The 18,574-nt window shown below is 40.9% G+C and overlaps 2 protein-coding genes across 4 annotated transcripts in view; one reads left to right on the top strand and one right to left on the bottom strand.

Moving 5' to 3' along the window:
• PRR11 (proline rich 11) lies at positions 1-15,952 on the bottom strand. Its single transcript, XM_005858379.2, has 10 exons — positions 15,840-15,952; positions 11,439-11,571; positions 9,430-9,580; positions 9,094-9,216; positions 4,942-5,199; positions 3,869-3,967; positions 3,391-3,503; positions 2,523-2,582; positions 2,338-2,434; positions 1-144 (listed from the first exon to the last, which is right to left on the bottom strand). Exons 2-10 carry the CDS (start codon positions 11,564-11,566, stop codon positions 76-78), a joined length of 1,098 nt encoding a protein of 365 aa, XP_005858441.1. The 5' UTR covers positions 11,567-11,571; positions 15,840-15,952; the 3' UTR covers positions 1-75.
• A 463-nt stretch (positions 15,953-16,415) lies between these two features.
• The window catches only part of SKA2 (spindle and kinetochore associated complex subunit 2), a 19,069-nt gene continuing 16,910 nt past the window's right edge, over positions 16,416-18,574 (top strand). For 2 of the 3 annotated variants that reach the window (XM_005858378.2, XM_014529957.1), the window contains exon 1: positions 16,418-16,513. In XM_005858378.2, coding sequence (XP_005858440.1) covers positions 16,481-16,513 — 33 coding nt within the window. In that variant the 5' untranslated portion in view covers positions 16,418-16,480. Of the gene's footprint in view, positions 16,514-18,574 lie in introns of all 3 variants that reach the window. The other variant, XM_014529954.1, reaches the window with a different exon arrangement.

Genomic DNA, 18,574 nt, shown 5'->3' with positions numbered 1-18,574 from the left:
ACATTTTTAAAAAAGGAGTGGGGTGATTTTATGGATATTTTATGGATGATCATATGGAGTCAGGCAGAGTTGGCATCAGTTTTGTTCATCAAAGTTGCTTGTAGAAAGTGGCAGAGTTTGAGTTGGGCTTCTAGGGTGAGCCAGCTGTGAAAAAAAAGAAAGAAAGAAAAGTCTCAATTATAATGTGAATTATGCTCCTATAGCCAACACAGTTCTCCTTCTTCCTTACTAACAGAACCCAGATTCTGTGCAAGGAAGCAATGCATCCAGATTCTAAAAACCAATTTTCCCAGCTTCCCTGATATAATCAGAAGTTCCTGGATAGCAACTATTTAAAGAGATTAGGGATATCTTAGCTAACACACCCTCTTGTCCTTTGCACTTTTTATCTTGCTTAGAATGTAGACATGAGTCTTCAGGAAGTAGAGTCATTCTGCACCTTAATCAAAGCCACACATTAAGGATGGGAAAGCAGTGATGACATGGTGAAGCTGCTGTACCAATTAGACTGCCTGCTTCTCAAGGGAATATGTAGGTAAGAAAAAAAGCCCTTTGTTGGTTATGACACTGTAGTCAGATTTCTGTTACCTGCAACCAAATGCAAGACCTAACGAATGCAGTTGCTTCAAAGTTAAAGGAAGGAAGCCTAAGGGCTGGGTGGGAAAAGTCATTCTATGCTCAACAACAGTTTTTTACTAGACATCCTCCTAGCAAGTGACTTTTGAGGAGCACATATAGGGCATAGGGACTATCTGTGATTTTCGATGTTGTTGCTAAATATGTGGATATATTATTTATTATATTTCTATTTGTTTCTACATTACCCAGCCCACTGGGACAAAAAGGATCCTAGAACTGAAGAAGGAAAGGAAGGGGCTTAGTCCTTCGGTGAGGCCTCTGCCCTCTGCCCCTGTCCTTCACAATCTGTGTTATCACCAAGGAAGGTAATCCAGAGGTAGAGCCCTATTGGAGGAGAAAGGAACTGGCCACACCTCTAAAGAAGACCATATAATCCCAGGAGGACCAAGCTGAATTGGCAAGAAAGAAACCAAGCTGTCCTGCAAAAGGCACTGATTCTTAATGAGGACAGTGTTGGGGTGAAGTGTCAGCAGTGAAGTCTATGGTGCGTCTTTGCTGCCAGAGGGACACAGAAATGTAAGCTTCATAGCCAAAGAGGCCAGCAGCTTTGTGTCCCCGCACTCTAGCAGGGGTGGCAGAAGGATGGCTATTCCGTACAGATCTGATCAGGGAAATGATAAGGACAAACGGGGTTTGGAAAAAAATCACACAAGGCGAACTGATGTACTGGATTTTGGTGAGTGGGCATACATGTAGATGACAAAGAAAAAAGCTGCCAAGACCTTTTCCTATCAACTCAGTATGATCTGACTCCTAGCGACATCTCCATCCCTGTCTGTCACCACTGATAAACTTGTTCTCTCAGCAGCCATTCTGGCTACTTTTTAGTTCCTCTGAATGGCCATGATTCCTCCCACTGTGAGACCTTCTCACATGCTGTTCGTTATGTTCGGTACTTTTTCTTCCATAACATCCATGGGAGGCCCACCCCCATACTACAAAGGTACCCTTCTCAGTGAATGCCTATTCACCCTTCCAGTCTCACCTCATCACTTCCTAAGAGAATCCTTCCTAAATCATGGGCTCTACAGAACCCTATTCCTTTCCTTCACAGCACTTATTTTTGTGCACGATTATCCATATATGTGATTATTTGATAAACATCTATTTTCCCCACTAGACTGTAAGTTCCAAAACAGTAGATCTGTGTCTGTTTTGCTTATCACTATATCCCTGTTACTCCAGCACAGTGCCTAGCATATGAGGTTTAATAAATACTTAATAAAAGAATTTTAAAAACCAGACAGTCACTGGTAAAGTGAAGATGATAATCTTCACTATCTCATAGAATTTTATGAAGCCTAAATATGTGAGTGCTTTGTAAAGCATAAAGTATCATTTAAAGATGATGATGATGATGATGATTATTATTACTAAGAAAGCTGCTTTAGCCTTAGCTGGTTTGGTTTAGTGGATAGAACATTGGCCTGAGGACTGATGGGTGGATTCGATTATTCTGGTCAAGGGCACATGCCTAGGTTGCAGGCACAAACCTCAGTAGTGGGTATGTAGGAGGCAGCCAATCAATTATTCTCTCTCATCATTGATGTTTCTATCTCTCTCTCCCTCACCCTTCCTCTCTAAAACCAATAAAAAATATATATACATGTAAAAAAAAGAAAGCTGCTTTAGATTAAAATTCTAAATAAATGATTTTGAAGAAAAGGAACCCAAATTTTTTTTTTTCTAAAGGCTTACCTGAAACTTTCTCCTTAAGGCCTGGGTCATTACTGGGGTCAGTCCAGTTCCTGTTTCCATATTTTCTTTATTGGTGAGAGGGGTCCCACCTGGGCTCCTGCAAAGGTAATAAAACTATTAGAAACTGAATTTTATGCCAATTACCATGTAGATTTAGAAAACATAAAGATAAGAGAGTGTATTACCTCTCTACATCGACTTTTCTAAGTAGTTTCCGCAGGTCTATCTGACTTTTACCAGGATTACTGATAAAATAAAGACATCAAAATTAGAACTTGCTAGATTTTATCATTTTTCCCAAAGCAAAGCAGTCATTTTTATAGGTAACATCCTAGAAATAGTAAAAAATAGCAGTGGGTATTGTTGATAGGAGCATAAGATGATATAATAATTCTTCAGAGCAATACTTCTTGACTTAGTAATTACATGTATACAAATCCATCTTAGGGAAAACTCAGCTATGCATACAGATGATTGATAAGGATGTTCATTGAAATAAAAAAGCATAAACAACCTAAATGTCTCAAAACAGGGTTTTATCTATGAAATTTATATATAATAAACAATATGTACTTAAGAAATCAAAATGATGCTTTAAATTAATTTTTAATAAGATGGGGGAAGCTCATGACACACTGAATGGGAAAAGTCATAACTGTATCTACAATATGATTATACACAGGTATACACACATATATTATGTTTCCTTGATTCTAAGACACACTAGTTTTCATATTTTATTATTTCTGAAATCAAACTGCTTTAAAATTTATTTTATTGAGGTATATAAGTTACTAAAATTCTTGATAGTAATTGTTTTTCCCCCAAAATCTGTTATCTGCCTAGAAAAAGATTAGAATGATAAATAATAGTACGTTAACAGTAGGAATCTTTAATGATATATTTAGTTGGATGATTTTTGTTTTCTTCTTTAAATTTTTTTGTAGATACCATTTTTTCTACAATGCATATATATAATTTTTAAAGTTAGAAAAAAGCAAAAAACACATTCTTTTAAGTAGTGGTAGAGGATAACATGGTGTAATTTCTTACATTAAGACGTTTGTAACTCGAGTTGGTAACACTTTGGAGTTGGGCTTCAACGTAACACCCTGCAGGTCAGAGACGGTAACTAGCGGATTCCGTACCTTTGGTGATGGAACAAGCTTTAATTGCAAAATGAGACGTTATTAGAAAACACATGAAAAATATTCAAAATGTAAACATGCTGAAACAATGAATATTTGAATGCTGGATATGCATAAGATATAGCCACTACTCTACTCAAGTTTTACTCTAAAACTTCAAAGTATGTCTCTACCTCTTCAGACTAATGGTTGGCACATAAAACTGCCTAATTAAATAATTTTGGAATCTACATATTTTGTTGCAGAGATCCACAACTACTTAAATAAGATATCAAATACTTACTTTGGGATAGCTTCTATACATAAGACTTATATTTTGTTTCCATAAAGGGACAATCAGGCTAATAGCTTAAAGACTCTGTGTATGATCAATGATATCTTACCTTTTTCTTTTCATCAAAACTCTGGGTTTTCTTTAATTTCACAGTCATTAGATCTTTAACTGTTATCTGCATGGGTCCATCTTTTTTCAGTGGTCCAGCCTTAAAATACATGGAAAGATTAGAATTCAATTCGGAACCATGATATCTAGTCAAATGCAAATCATAATATAGTTTTTAAAGACCTAGAGTTAAAAGTTAACTCTTATTTACCCTAGGAACCTATCAAATTCTTATCACTTAATCAAGAATGATCCTGTTTTCAGTACCCAAAGATACTAAGGCTATTGAATGTATTCATCAAACGGTACAACTTTGATAATAAGAGATGAGCTAGTTCCTGAAATTATGCATCTTCTTCAGTAGTCATTACAAGACACGAGTTGAAGTAGTTCCTCAAATCAAATGACGTTTACCTGAACTATGTAAAAAGATGATCCAGTTCCCATACAGCAAAAATGTATAGTCAGAGAGGTATACATTAGGGCAAATATAGCTGTAGGCTCTGGATTTAACTCAGCCATTATAAATCAAATGTATCCATGATGGAAATTCAGCAGATTTTAAAACAGGATCATGGCTATCTTAGTGATTTACAAATATTTCAGTCCCTGTGACAGATAAGTAAACCTAATGGAGACTGGTTCTCTAGCCTAATGGATCCACCAACTCTTTTTATTCAGAGTTCATTCACTAAGCTATCTTCTGTTCTTAATTTGGTTTCTCAGGGAGGTTTTCCTTTTGGTAAAAAGATATGTTGACATTTTTCAAGGGAAACTTACTGGTTTAGTTGGAGAAAAAAAATAAAAGATATGCTGAGAAGCCAACAGAAATCTTCTATTCTACTAAATTATATTCATTTATCCTTAAACAAAATCACTTTTATTTCTATATCCAGCTTTTGTGAGTTCCCAGGGGACTGATTTTTTTAGAAACACAGTAACTGACATAATTAAGATATGGAATCAGAATATAGCTTTCCTGTTAAAGTCCTTAGCCCAGCCTTAAAATGACACCTGTCTTTACGCCTCCATTACGTACTGACCAAAACACACCTTTACTAGATTGTTTTTTACCTGAAGTGCTTTGGTGAGATTGGATTTTCTGAGCAGCAAAGGTGCTGTGGGTGGTGGAGGGGGAGGCAGAGGTGGAGGTGGAGGGGGGGGAGGTGGGGGGGGGGGAGGAAGATGGCCTGCTGGCTTTGGCAGTGTGGCAGGAAGTACAGCTCCGGATTCTCCAGGGGTGGTTAGAGCACAGGCAGGCACTATTGTAAGTTTACCATTCATGTAACAGGGATGACCACAGCTCGGACAGGAAGAATTTTCTGAGATAGTCTGAAAGAAGACATTACATTTGGCAAAGAAATAACAGATTAATTTGGTTCTTGTAGCCGAGGATCATTCAAGTAAAAGGTACTATACAGAATACTTTCTCAGTACATCATGTTTCATAATATTTTCTCATTTATCACAAGTTCATTCATTCATTCAGTTATTCAGTTAAATCAATTATGTATGTTAGTATAATAAACAATAGATTATATGCCTAGAAAAAGATTAGAATTATAAATAATAGTATGTTAACAGTAGCAATCTTCAATGATATACTTAAATTTCATTCAGACATTTTTATTTGTTTTATGTATGCGATATGTCAGGCACTATAGGCCAATGAGAGCCCTGTGTGCCACCTCATGGAGCTGACAGTCTGGTGAGGAACACAGACATTACACACATACAATATGCTCAAAACAAAATAAAATAATAATAAGAGTAATGAAGTGTGCTGAGAGCATAAAGAGTGAGAAGCCTGGGGAGCAACATTTAGCTATAATCTCAAGGATGAATTGAGATTTATCATGTGAAGGAAGATAAGGACTGGGGAAAGAGAATTCCTAGCAGAGGGAAAAATACTTAGCAGCCAAGAATCCTATATAATAAAACGCTAATATGCAAATTGACCCAACGGCTGAATGACCGGTCGCTATGACATGCTCTGACCACCAGGGGCAGACACTCAATGCAGGAGCTGCCCCTTGGTGGTCAGTGCACTCCCACAGGGGGAGTGCCACTCAGCCAGAAGCCGGGCTCACGGCTGGCGAGTGCAGTGGTGGTGGCAGGAGCCTTTCCTGCCTCTGCAGCAGTGCTAAGGACCCCTAGGGGATGTCCGACTACCTGGCCACGGAGCAAGCGTAAGCTGGCAGTCAGACACCCCCTGAGGGGTCCCGGACTGCGAGAGGGCACAGGCAGGCTGCAAGACCCTCCTCTCCCCCCACAGTGCATAAATGCCATGCACTAGGCCTCTAGTATAGTATATTCAAGAAATTGATAAAAAGGCCAAGGGGCTGTAACATGACCATATGGACTGACTTGTGTACACTCCCCTCACCCCCAATCATATGTTGAAGTTTTAATTCCCAGTACTCCAGAATATATTTGGAGATAGGGTCTTTAAAAAGGTGGTTAAAGTAAAATAAGGCCGTCAGGGTGGGCTTTCATCCAATCTGACCGGTGTCCTTATAAAAAAGGAAGTTTGAATATACAGGACACACCTGGGATGGGCGTGCACAGTGCAAAGTCCATGTGAGGACACAGTGAGAAGGCGAGCCAAGGTGAGAGGCCTCAGAAAGAACAACAACCCAACCTTGATCTTGGACTTGTAGCCTCCAGAATTGTGAGAAAATAAATTTCTGCTGTATAAGACACTCAGTCTGTGCTACTTTGTTATGGCAGCCCTAGCAACGAATAAAATGATCCTATGAAGTAAGATGGTATATTAGTTTCCTGTGGCTACTGTAACAAATTATCACTAACTTGGTGGCTTAAAATAATAGAAATTCATTTGTTCATTTTCTCACAGTGCTGGAGCCTACAAGTCCAAAATCAAAGGGTCAGCAGGGCTGCACTCCTTCCCAAGGCTCTAGGGGAGAATCCGTTCCTTGCCTCTTCCAGCTTCTGGTAGATTCCTTGGTTGAAACTGCATCACTACAATCTCTGCTCTTCCTTTTCTGTGTATTCTGCTCTGTGTGTCTCTTTTATAAGGACAATTCACTTGTCGAAATGCAAAACCGTTGTTTTATTTACCAAACTACGGCCCGCGGGCCGGATTCGCCCCTTTTGAAATGAATAAAACTAAAAAAAAAAAGACCGTACCCTTTTATGTAATGATGTTTACTTTGAATTTATATTAGTTCACACAAACACTCCATCCATGCTTTTGTTCCGGCCCTCCGGTCCAGTTTAAGAACCCATTGTGGCCCTCGAGTCAAAAAGTTTGCCCACCCCTGATTTAGACTATGAAGTTCCATTGGATGTAGTCTCTTCCCAGGTAACACAGGATGACCTCCTTATCTCAAAATCCTTAATTTTATCAGCAAAGACCCCTTTTCCCAAATAAGCTAATATTTATAGGTTCCAGGGATTAGGATTTGGACATATCTTTTGGGGGGCCGTCACTCAGCCCACTAAAGATGGCATCATCCCCACTTTAGAGATAATGAAACTGAGGCCGAGAGGTGATTTGTCTTCCCCTATCTGGCTAGTTCATCGTGAGGTACAAATTCTGGGAGCAGGGATATACCCTCAGAGGTTTCTCTCTAAACCAATGAGTACAATGTTTATTCTTTTGAGTTTTGGACATTGAGAATAGAGGCCTTGCTCAGGAGAGTGAAGGGGGTGGATATTTACAGTTTTGGGTTGTTTTTTTTCTGCCTTTATTAGTCAAGAATAGAGGCCTTGCTCAGGAGAGTGAAGGGGGTGGATATTTACAGTTTTGGGTTTTTTTTTTTCTGCCTTTATTAGTCAAGAAAATGAAAACACCCTGAGTATTTCAAAGGTGGGGAATGTAATGAAGGCAGTTGGTCCCACTGTTGCTGGAAGAGATGAGAAGCACACAGGGGGCAGTGAGGCAGCCCAGAAATTTTCAAGAGCAGAAAGCTATGAATATCCTGCGAATGGAAGGACAAAGGAAAGAGCAGTAGAAGCAGATCTCTGGAGCTAGGTTAACCCAGAGAATCAAGAAATGTGGCAAACTTACCTTGTGGGAGCTGGAATTTGAGAAACAATTACAGCCATTGCTGGGGAAATCGCCCAACACAGAAAATGAAAGGGGAAAAACACCCTATCTCAGTGATGACGAACCTATGACACGCGTGTCAGAGGTGACACGCGAACTCATTTTTTTTGGTTGATTGTTCTTTGTTAAGTGGCATTTAAATATATAAAATAAATATCAAAAATATAAATCTTTGTTTTACTATGGTTGCAAATATCAAAAAATTTCTGTATGTGACACGGCACCAGAGTTAAGTTAGGGTTTTTCAAAATGCTGACATGCCGAGCTCAAAAGGTTCGCCATCACTGCCCTATCTTCTCCCTCCCTCTAGTTTCTCATCCATGTCTACTGTTAGTCTAGCACAACCAGGAACCAGGTGACACGGAGCTTGGGGAATGTAACCTAAAGGGGCCAGCATCCCTGCAATATGGAGCAGAGCCTCAATGTTTTAAGGAACAGATCTGAGGGCAAACAGGCCTAGGATTAGCACTCACCTGCAGTCATTCCTTTTCTAGTAAAAGCACATTGAGATTCTTATGGGAGACAACCCCTTCCCTCCTTACCAAATCCCAGACTTAATTTTTTGTTTTTTTGAATATATTTTTTATTGCTTTCAGAGAGGAAGGGAGAGGGAGGAGATAGAAACATCAATGATGGGAGAGAACCACTGATCCGCTGCCTCTTGCACACCCCTTACTAGGCATGAGCCTGCAACCTGGGCATGTGCCCTTGACCAGAATCAAACCTGGGACCCTTCAATCCACAGGCTGACGCTCTATCCACTGAGCCAAACCAGCTAAGGACCCAGATTTGTTTTTTATTTGGTAACTGGAGGCCAGGTGCACGAAAATTCGTACACTCGGGTGAGTCCCTCAGCCTGGCCTGCGCCCTCTTTAAGTCCGAGAGCCCTCGCGGGATGTCCGACTGACAGCTTAGGCCCGCTCCTCTGCAGGAGGCGACCAGCAGGCCAATCGGAGGATGGTGCCAGCCAGCGAGTGGCCGGCCCTTCCACTCCTCTGCCGCTGACCCCCGATTGCCATCCACTCCCTCTGCCCGCTGGCACCTGACTTGGCTGGCCTGGAGCCGCCCACTTGCTGGGCCCACCCTCCGCTTACCAGGTCGTTCCTCCATTCCATCGATTTGCATATTAGATTTTTATTATATAGGATACTAACCTTCAGTGCTTCTTGGAGCTTGCATAATTCACTTTCCAAAATGCAAAACTGTTGTTTTAGACTATGAAGTTCTTGGTGGCAGAAACGGGAAGGAAAGATGGTGTCTTTCAATACTTCTAAGCTCTAAAATTAAAAAATACACAAGCCTGACTCTGATGAGCAATAAGATAAAGACAAGAAAAGAGGACAAGAAAGTGGTCTTGTTTCTTATAGAAACAAAGGCAGACATGACCCCATAACTTCATCTTATCTGAGTTTAGCATGAGTGCTGCGCTGACCTGAGTGCACACACATAGCGAGTGTGTAGTGCTGGAAACAGGTATGTCAAACCCATACCTGGGCTATGCAGTTCTGGCACCAGTTGTATATAAACCGTCCTCTATTTGTCCAAAGTTTTACTGCATCTTTGATACTGGGAAATTTGAAATTCCAGGATGATCTTAGCCAGGTTCTGATAAGGGGTGTGTTTGTTGAAGAAATAACCGCTCTGTGGGAAAAACAAAACCAAATAAAGCAAAAACTCCTGAGTTGGAATCATAGCCCCTAACTAAACAACAAGCTAGTTTTACAGTAGAAGTCAGGAACAGAGACTTCCTAAAGTCAAATTCTTCAGTAGATTCTAGAATTCTGGGATTCACTTATGCAACAAATATTTGTTGAGTAAATAAACAATAACAAATAAAATAAATGAAATCATAAATAAATAAGAATTAGGGATTTAGTAATGAACAAAATAGACAAAAACCCTACCCTCGTGGAGTTTACAGTTTAATGGAAGATAAAAATAAGTAAATAAATAACTTATGTGGGTTGTTAGTGCATAAATGCTAAGAAGAAAAAGATAGAGAGAGGCCCTAACCGGTTTGGCTCAGTGGATAGAGCGCCAGCCTGCGGACTGAAGGGTCCCAGGTTTGATTCCGGTCAAGGGCATGTACCTTGGTTGCAGGCACATCCCTGGTAGGGGGTGTGCAGGAGGCAACTGATCGATGTTTCTCTCTCATCGATGTTTCTAACTCTCTATCCCTCTCCCTTCCTCTCTGTAAAAAATCAATAAAATATTTTTTTAAAAAAGATAGAGAGAGGGGGAATAGGATATGTTAGGTGGAGATGAAATTTTCGATATGGTAGCCAGGGAAAGTCTTGCTGAGAAGGAGACTTTTGAGGGGTGGGCGGTGGGGAACCCTAAAGGAAATAAAGAAGCTAGCAATTCAAATATCTAGAAGAAGAGCATTCCATCAGGGGCGAGTGCAAAGGCCCTGAGGTGGAAGTTCATTGAGATGTCTGAGGAATAGCAAGGTGTCTGGCCAGGATGACTTGGGTGGAGAAATAGAAGGGAGAAGGATTAAGAAATAATGTCAGCCCTAATCGGTTTGGCTCAGTGGATAGAGCGTTGGCCTGCGGACTCAAGGGTCACAGGTTCGATTCCGGTCAAGGGCATGTACATTGGTTGCGGGCACATCCCCAGTTGGGGGTGTGCAGGAGGCAGCTGACCAATGTTTCTCTCTCATCGATGTTTCTGGGTCTCTATCCCTCTCCCTTCCTCTCTGTAAAAAATCAATAAAATATATTTTTAAAAAAAGAAATAATGTCAGAGTCAGATCATAAAGGCCTTGGGGGTCATACTATGGACTTTAATTTCTACTCTGAGAGAGGAAGATATTGAAAAGCTTTAAGTAGAGAAGCAATATGACACGATTTTAACAGGCTTACTGCAGAGGGAGAAAAGGCAGAAGCAGAAAGACCAGTTAGGGACTTTCTCAATATTGGGGAGAAATGGAAAAGAGAATGATATCATGGTAACTGCTTTTTGAGGGCCTGTTTAACATTTTTTCTCTAAAGAGAGCTAAAACAACAAAATGTATAAATTGTTATTGTGAAAAAGTACCCTTGGGTTCCTAGAACTTAGAGTCTTTTTCAATAACACATTTAAGCCCTGAGTCCCAGAGAATACTGACCAAACTTTACCAAAACTGAGATTTAAATTCTAATATTATACCTCTCTTTCATTGCTTGGTTATCATATTTATGCAATTAAATTGAGTAGGAAAAGAGAAAATAGTTACTGTGCACCTCCAACACAATTCCTTGTGATCATTACTTCATTTGAACTCGTAGACTATAGTTGCCACACAAAATTCAAGGATGATCAGTTAAAATTCAATTTCTGAATAAGTTTTAGTATAAGTATATTAGAAATGCTGCATGAGACAATAGAAAAAAACGCACTGTTCATCTGAAATTCAAATTTAACTGGGCATTCTGTATCTTCACTTGCTAAATCTAGTAATTTTATCTTAAACTGATGGGATTTTTAATATTTTTCTCTGTTCCACATTATGCCTTACCTTTCTGTTGAGGATGGTGGAGGGGGAGGTGTAACTAGCTTGGACTGAAAGTGAGAGAATTCTTTTTTTTTAAATAATCTTTTTGCTTTTACTTTTCGCTTCCTTCTTTGTTGCTTGAACTTGAGCATGATTTCTGTAGAGAAAAAATATATTAAAAAAAATTTTTTTCTTGAAGCCCTAGCTGGTTTGGCTCAGTGGATAGAGTGTCATCCTGCAGACTGAAAGGTCCCGGGTTCGATTCCAGTCAAGGGCATGTACCTCAGTTGCAGACTGGATCCCTGGCCCTGAGCAAGGTGCATGGGGGAGGCAACCAATTGATGTCTCTCTCACATCGATGTTTCTCTCTCTCTGTCTTTCCCCCTCCCTTCCACTGTCTCTAAAAATCAATGGAAAAAATATCCTCAGATGAAGATTAACAAAAAAAAAATTTTTTTTTCTTGACGGATACTATGTACATATATAAAATGCACAAATCTTAAGTGTATAGTTTAATGAATTAAACTTAAATTAAACTCACTCTGTAACCACCACCTTGGTTAGAAAATAGGTCACTACAAGCATCCCAGAAGTCTTCTAATGTAGAGAAAAATTTAAGTCCATATTTAAACTATCTCTAGAGGCTTTGGCATTACATTACTAATTTTGTTTTGCTTGTCTTGCTTTTCTTCATTAAATTAAGTGAATTTCCCTTTATTTATGCCAGAGAAAATAGCTATAGTTGGATTATGGTATGTGACTCAAAAGAATTAACTTTCTTTGCCAGTAACATTTACTTAGCATCCACTGTAATAGGTGAAGTTGGTAACAGAAGAAAGAAAATTAACCATTTACTTTTGACTGTACTTTTGTAAAGTTGGGGGCAGATTACTACTAAGTGCTAAAAAATATAAGCATACAAAAATGGTTAGGAAAAAAAGTTGTGCAAGAAAAAAATAATCATAGTAATACTATATGTTCCACTGTTAAATATTTAATAGTGTAAATATTGAATATTTACTCAACCAAAAATGATGATGTAGGTATATTGGGAAGAAAGAAAAGTAGGAATTAGTAGTTGTCTAAATGTATACAGTGTCTAAAATTTTTTACAAAAAGAGAGAAACAGTATTATAAGTATGTTATTTAGATGGAGGTAAATGTCAGAAAAAATTACAGGAGTGGACAGTGTTGCCTTTGGCAAGTGGGAATCAGGATTATAGGTAATTTACAGAACTGCCATTTTTTGTTTGTTCTAACTATAATAAGCCTTGTATTAGTAGTTGACAGTTAACCTTTAGAATATATTATAAGCTTGAAAAATAGAATACCACCATTCTGAAACTGGGCCATCTCTTTTTAGCTCTTTCCTGGTGGTTGTTCCAGTACCCATGCATTCACATTTCTTAAGAGTCCAACAAAAGCCGATGTATGCCATTGTGGAGATTATTTTTCAATTAAAAAAAAATCTAGGAACTAAGTCATATTTTCTCCTCTGGCTCTGTGTGTGTGTGTGTGTGTGTGTGTGTCTGTGAGAGAGAGAGAGAGAGAGAGAGAGAGAGAGAGAGAGAGAGAGAGAGAGTCCTGGGCTCTGGGTCATTCTCACTCTAATAGTCTTCTAATTAAATACAGTAATTAGCACATGCAGACAATTTAGAGACTATGTCAAATCTGTCAATGTAGAAAGGTGCAATCTGAGATAATTCTTAGACTAATATTCCATTCAAAAATAATCACAACTCGCCCTAACCGGTTTGGCTCAGTGGATAGAGCGTCGGCCTATGGACTGAAAGGTCCCAGGTTCGATTCTGGTCAAGGGCACGTACCTTGGTTGCAGGCACATCCCCAGTAGGGGGTGTGCAGGAGGCAGCTGATTGATGTTTCTCTCATCAATGCTTCTAACTCTCTATCCCTCTCCCTTCCTCTCTGTAAAAAATCAATAAAATATATCTAAAAATAATAATCACAGCTCTTCCAAAAATTAAAGATAATTAATTTCTACCTCAAACAGGACAAAGGACTCAGCAAGCTAAGGTTTGTTTTATTTTCATTGCTTTATTAAAATTATTACAGCCTTGGTCTGTGTGGCTCAGTTGGTTAGTTGGTTGGAGTGTTGTCCCGTACACCAAAAGGTTTAGGGCTCGATCCCCAGTCAGGCATATATGGGAGGCAACCTATTGATGTTTTTCACTCACATCGATGCTTCTCTCTCTCTCTCTCTCTTTCTCTCTCTCTCTCTCTCATCAATAAGCATATCCTTTCTACTCTGTAGAGGATAACTATCCTATTGAAAGACTATATAGCAATTTTCCTTGGGATTAAAAACACATATACCGTAACTATCCCCTTTCCAAAAGAGTAATAAAAACATACAAATTCTTTTTGCTGGGTTAGGTGGGATTCCAATTACTAATACTAGGTAGAAGCTCATTCTTCCATGATTACTCAAAGCATTTTTCCTTTTTTTCTTTTTTAATTGAAAAGTATTCTTCCTTCCTTTTTACGTGCCCTGTTTTGAGAAGATTTTAAGGCCAATTACAAAGAATCTATACCACAACATAAATAAAAAAAATAAGTGAAGAAATTAGGATACTCCATTGTAGAGTAGAATATATAAAGTATCTATATAATAAAAGCCTAAGCAACGGTTAGGGCGGAAGGACCAGAACGACTGGTTGCTATGATGTGCACTGACCACCAGGGGGCAATGCTTAATGCAGAAACTGCCCCCTGGTGGTTGGTGCACTCCCACAGCAGGAGCGCCACTCAGCTGACTGACCCGTCCCAGTGGCCCACCAGTCTGGTGCAGCCACTCACTCCCTCAGTAGTCCTGCAAGTCCAATCTCCAGAAAACGGGCCAGGCACCGATGGACTGGCATTGCTGGCACAATCCCGACAGTGCCTCCAGATTCCTGTAAGTAGGCCTCAGGCACTGGCTGCCTCCCATCCCTAGACGCTCCACAAGGAAGAAATGATATAAAAGCAGCTACCAGGTGGCTCCCGACAACCGACAACCGGAGCGAACACCAGAGGGAAGGATCCAGATCCCAGGCTGGCAAGGGCATCCCACCGACCACCCAGAGGGCTGATCATGTCCTGGCCCCCCTCCCATCCCCCTCGGGACAGGCGCCGGATGCAGGGCTCACGATCAGGACGACTGGACTCGTGCCTGCTGCAGGCACAGAGCGGCTGGGATCTGGGATGAGTGGGAGTGGCAGGCAGGGTTGGACTGCCAGTATCAGCCCAATCCCTGCAGGCCACATTGAGGGACTCCACCTGTGCACGAATTTGTACACCAGGCCTTTAGTATTATACAGGACACACATACATATATTCATATATGAGTCATAAATATTCCTCTGACTAACTTAATTCTGTACCTTCTCCTTACCATCCCTTCCCCTTCTGTCCTCTAACTTCAGTTGCTTTTACCATCTTTTCCCTGGGCTTTCTTCTGTTTTTGTCTTTTGCTATAACCTATTTTCATCTATTCTTTTTATTTTGAAAATTTCCAAACCTTGAGAAAAATTAAAGAATAGGGTACTAAACACTCATATCATTCACTTAGATTCACCAATTATCTGTTATCTCTTTCTGTATAGGTGTGCGTGTAATATAATGTATTTTATGTCATATATCTTCCTAAACACATTTTTATGGAGGTTTCTTACACTTTCCCATAAACAGCTTTCAGTCCATTAATCAAATTCCATTACCAACCAGTTCAATTGATTCCTCTTGAACATCCTTAGGGCTTTTCTGGTACTTTCATATATTTAATTTTACATTTTATGCTGTACAGCATTGCTTTTTAAGTTCCTGGCTCTTTTTTTTCTTCTTTAGAAATTAAAGCTCTTTAACCCTAGTCCAGCACAGTATTAGGTACATAGTATACAGGGCATACTTCTAAAGTTGACATTCTCACTGACAGTGGGATGATAGTAAGACTATATGAAGGATTATAGTAATACTACCTGTCAAGAAATTAACATTCTCGAACTTTAATGTGCATGAGAATCACTGGATTTGTGTAAGTGAGGAATCATGTTAAAACGCATTATTGATTCAGTAAGTTTGGGTGCAGTCCAATAACCTGCATTGTGCACAAGCTCCCAAGTGATGTAGATGCCGTAGGTCCATGGACCGCACTTCGAGTAGCAAAGATGTAAAGGACTGTGCAAAAGGAAGGCAGATACTTTCCTCCAAAACATAATTTTCAGAGTGTTAATTAAATAGAAATATGATGAGGGTGGCACCAGGCGGACCACTTCTTACCCGCCTCGACCTCCTCTGCCCCGCTCCATCTCCCCTCCGGGTCCAGCCAAAGCCCCCACCTCCGTAAACCGTTAGGAACACAAGCAGCAACAGGCCCAGCCACGGAAGACGCGAGCCCGAGTAACAAAGAAAAGATATCCCTGCACTTACTAGTCTAAGAGCCGGGGATTTAGATGAAGTCCAGGCAGTGGCCTCGCCCTCGCCATGAAGAAAAATTCAAAATTAAAACCTTACGGAGAAGGGACCAATCGTAGTCTCGTTCTCCCCACGCACAGGTCTCCCAGTAACGTAGGAGCACGGCCTGGCTTGTGATTGGCTGAGACGACAACACGCTTCGGCCAATTAGAGCTGAGGCGCTTCTCGTATGAATAAGGAGAAGGCGGGAGTGAAGGGGAAGAGAAGCAGGAGAGGAAAGAAGGTGTGTCACTTCCCGTTTGCTCTTTGTGGAAGCCTTTGTGTCATTGGTTGGCTCTTCTTCCCAGGGCACCAATCGCAGTCTTCTCGGCTGAGCCCTAACTATGAAATTGAAAGTAGAGATGAGGATGCAGCCAATGTAAAAATATAAGTATACAGCAACCAACCCTCCGGCGGCATTTTGTGCCTTTGCCCAACTGGAAAAGGTGTTACATGAGGGAGAGGCGTTGCCTAATCGCCAATGGGCGGGCGCTGGTGAAGCGGAGCAGCCAATGAGTGCAAGATGTTGAGTGACAGCTGTCCAATAGGGACGCTCAGTGCTAGTACGGTTTGCGCCTTAAGCGCCGCCGGGGCCTGAGGAATGTCAACTATTCAACATGGAGGAGGAGGTCGATAAGCTGGAATTGATGGTGAGTGTAAAGTGTAGGAGATCTGCTGGGTAGTTTATTTTTTCCCCTGTGGCCTCCAAAGTGGGAAGCAATTCAGAGTCGCCGGAAACCCTGGGCGGCGGAGGCTGGACTAGACCCGAGTTCCCTCCTCCTGCACCAAAGGGAGTCGCCGCCGTCTGGTTTTTTAACCGCCGCGGGGGGAGGGGGGCGGGGGAGGAAGGGTTACATCCGGGAGACTGGTGAGGGAAATGGCGGGAGATGCCGATGGTGTGGGGCCAGTGGGATTGTTTGTTCCTTGCCCTCACCTTTCCGCACCTTACGGACCTGTGGCTGGTGCAGACGTTTGTATTTCTACCAAAAAGATGAGACTGGAATGGTCCCAAAACGTCCCAGAAGGGGAGAGGTCGTTCACACCCAGAAAAGAGGGATGGAGGGTGGGTTTGGGTGGGGATAAACCGAGTGCGGTGGAGGGAAACCCCTTCAGGGCTGAACAGGTTTGCATCCTCCACGGCGGGCTGAAAAGCCTGAGAAGGATGCTAGACTTGCGCGCTCCACTTCCTAGAGGCAAAGAAAGCTTCTAGACTAGTTTTCGTTTGGCCCTAAGGGGCCAGGCAGCCCTTGGATGGGGGAAGGAGCGATGGGCGCCTGAACCGTGAGCTCCTTTCCCGGTGCGCGGGCAGGATTGGGACCAGGAAGGCACCCCGCTCTCCAGTCTCCGGGTTTCATTCATTTGTGAAATTTGGGGGCGGGGGCAAATCCTTGGAAAGGACTCCCTCTGCTGCTTGGCCTGCGCGAGGGCGCCTCGCTGGAGAGCTGTCCCAGTTTTCTTCTCTGGATCCTCTCACTTGTCCTCTTTATTCTCTCCCTCCCGTCCCTAGACTGCCAGCTTGATCGCCCGCGCTTTTCCCTTCTCTTTTTAGTTCCGTATCTTCAGTCCTCCTTTCTCACCTGCATTACCAGCTTTTTTTGAGTGGACTGGCTTCCTTTAAAACGTGCAATTTGGAAGACACACCCATCCTTGAGCTCCCGTCGGTTTTTCCGTTAAAGAAAAATAGGATTGAGAAGCCAAAATCTTTTCCACCCGCAATCCGCCCCTTCTCTCCTTGCTTTCCCCTGTCATTACTTTTTAGGTATCATTTTTTTTGCCTGTGTTGCCCTCTCCAAGCTGAATCTTGGGTCATTTTACCATCCGCACAAGTAATGATCCTGGAAGAAACTGAATACCATCCTCGCCCCTATTCCCATCCCCCAGAACATGTGAGACTTTGATATAACTGATTTTCTTAGATGTATTAATGAATTGTAGTGCCTCATGTAAAAATTCGATTTGAACTTTCAGTTGCTTCTAGTATTTTGAGTTTTAAATTTTGGGGGCGTGGGGGGGGGGGTCGTGCTGAAGATAGGGAGAGAAATGGCAGAGAAGAAGGATTTTCTGCAGCTTTCCAAAGCAGTAATAATGGACGTTTAGTTAAAAGTTTTGTTATTTTTATCATTAACTCTCTTAAAAAAAACAAAACACCCCAACCACAAAAACATGTTAAAGAATTGTTAGTAGTTTGATTCTATCTACAGGCATAAATGTTTACATTGTCTTGCTCTTCTCCCCCATTCTGAATTCCCTCCATATGCACACTTCTGCCTAATTGTAAGATGCTAAGTGATATTACTTTTGCTTTTAACAGTTTTTCTCTCCTCAAGTTGGCTGTTTATTTGAGGTACCAATTAAGCCTTTTCTGGATTTTGCAATATATTGAGTCAATATTCTCATAGGACTTTTTTATTTTTTATAGAATGAAGATATTTTAAGGAAAAAATGATTAAGTGTACATCTTGAAAAGTAGGTTTTAGAGAATTATGTGGTAGCCAGACTCTAACTTTTAGATGTTTGAATGATGGGGTAGTTTTTAAAACAATCTTTTTAAAAAAGGAAGAGAAGAAAGGAAGTCTTCTTGAATTCCTTACATCTGTGAACCAGTTTAGTTTCTAAGATTCTAAAGGTAAATAATTTTTTTTCTTTTTTGCTTTTGTTTATTTCTTTATTTTTTATTGTCTTTTTTATTTCCCTTTTCCCTAATTGACCAC

This window comes from Myotis brandtii, unplaced genomic scaffold, assembly GCF_000412655.1.
Source record: "Myotis brandtii unplaced genomic scaffold, ASM41265v1 scaffold1170, whole genome shotgun sequence".
NCBI classification, from domain to species: Eukaryota; Metazoa; Chordata; class Mammalia; order Chiroptera; family Vespertilionidae; genus Myotis; species Myotis brandtii.
The sequence above is the reverse complement of the archived record's forward strand: the minus strand, read 5'-3'. Positions and strand labels throughout refer to the sequence as shown.

Coding starts and splice junctions, on each gene's coding strand:
- PRR11 (XM_005858379.2), bottom strand. CDS start 11,566: ATGCTCAAGTTCAAGCAACAAAGAAGGAAGCGAAAAGTAAAAGCAAAA. Junction 3,968..4,941: donor ATCTCACCAAAGCACTTCAG/GTAAAAAACAAT, acceptor ATGTATTTTAAG/GCTGGACCACTGAAAAAAGA. Junction 3,504..3,868: donor GTTTTGATGAAAAGAAAAAG/GTAAGATATCAT, acceptor TTGCAATTAAAG/CTTGTTCCATCACCAAAGGT.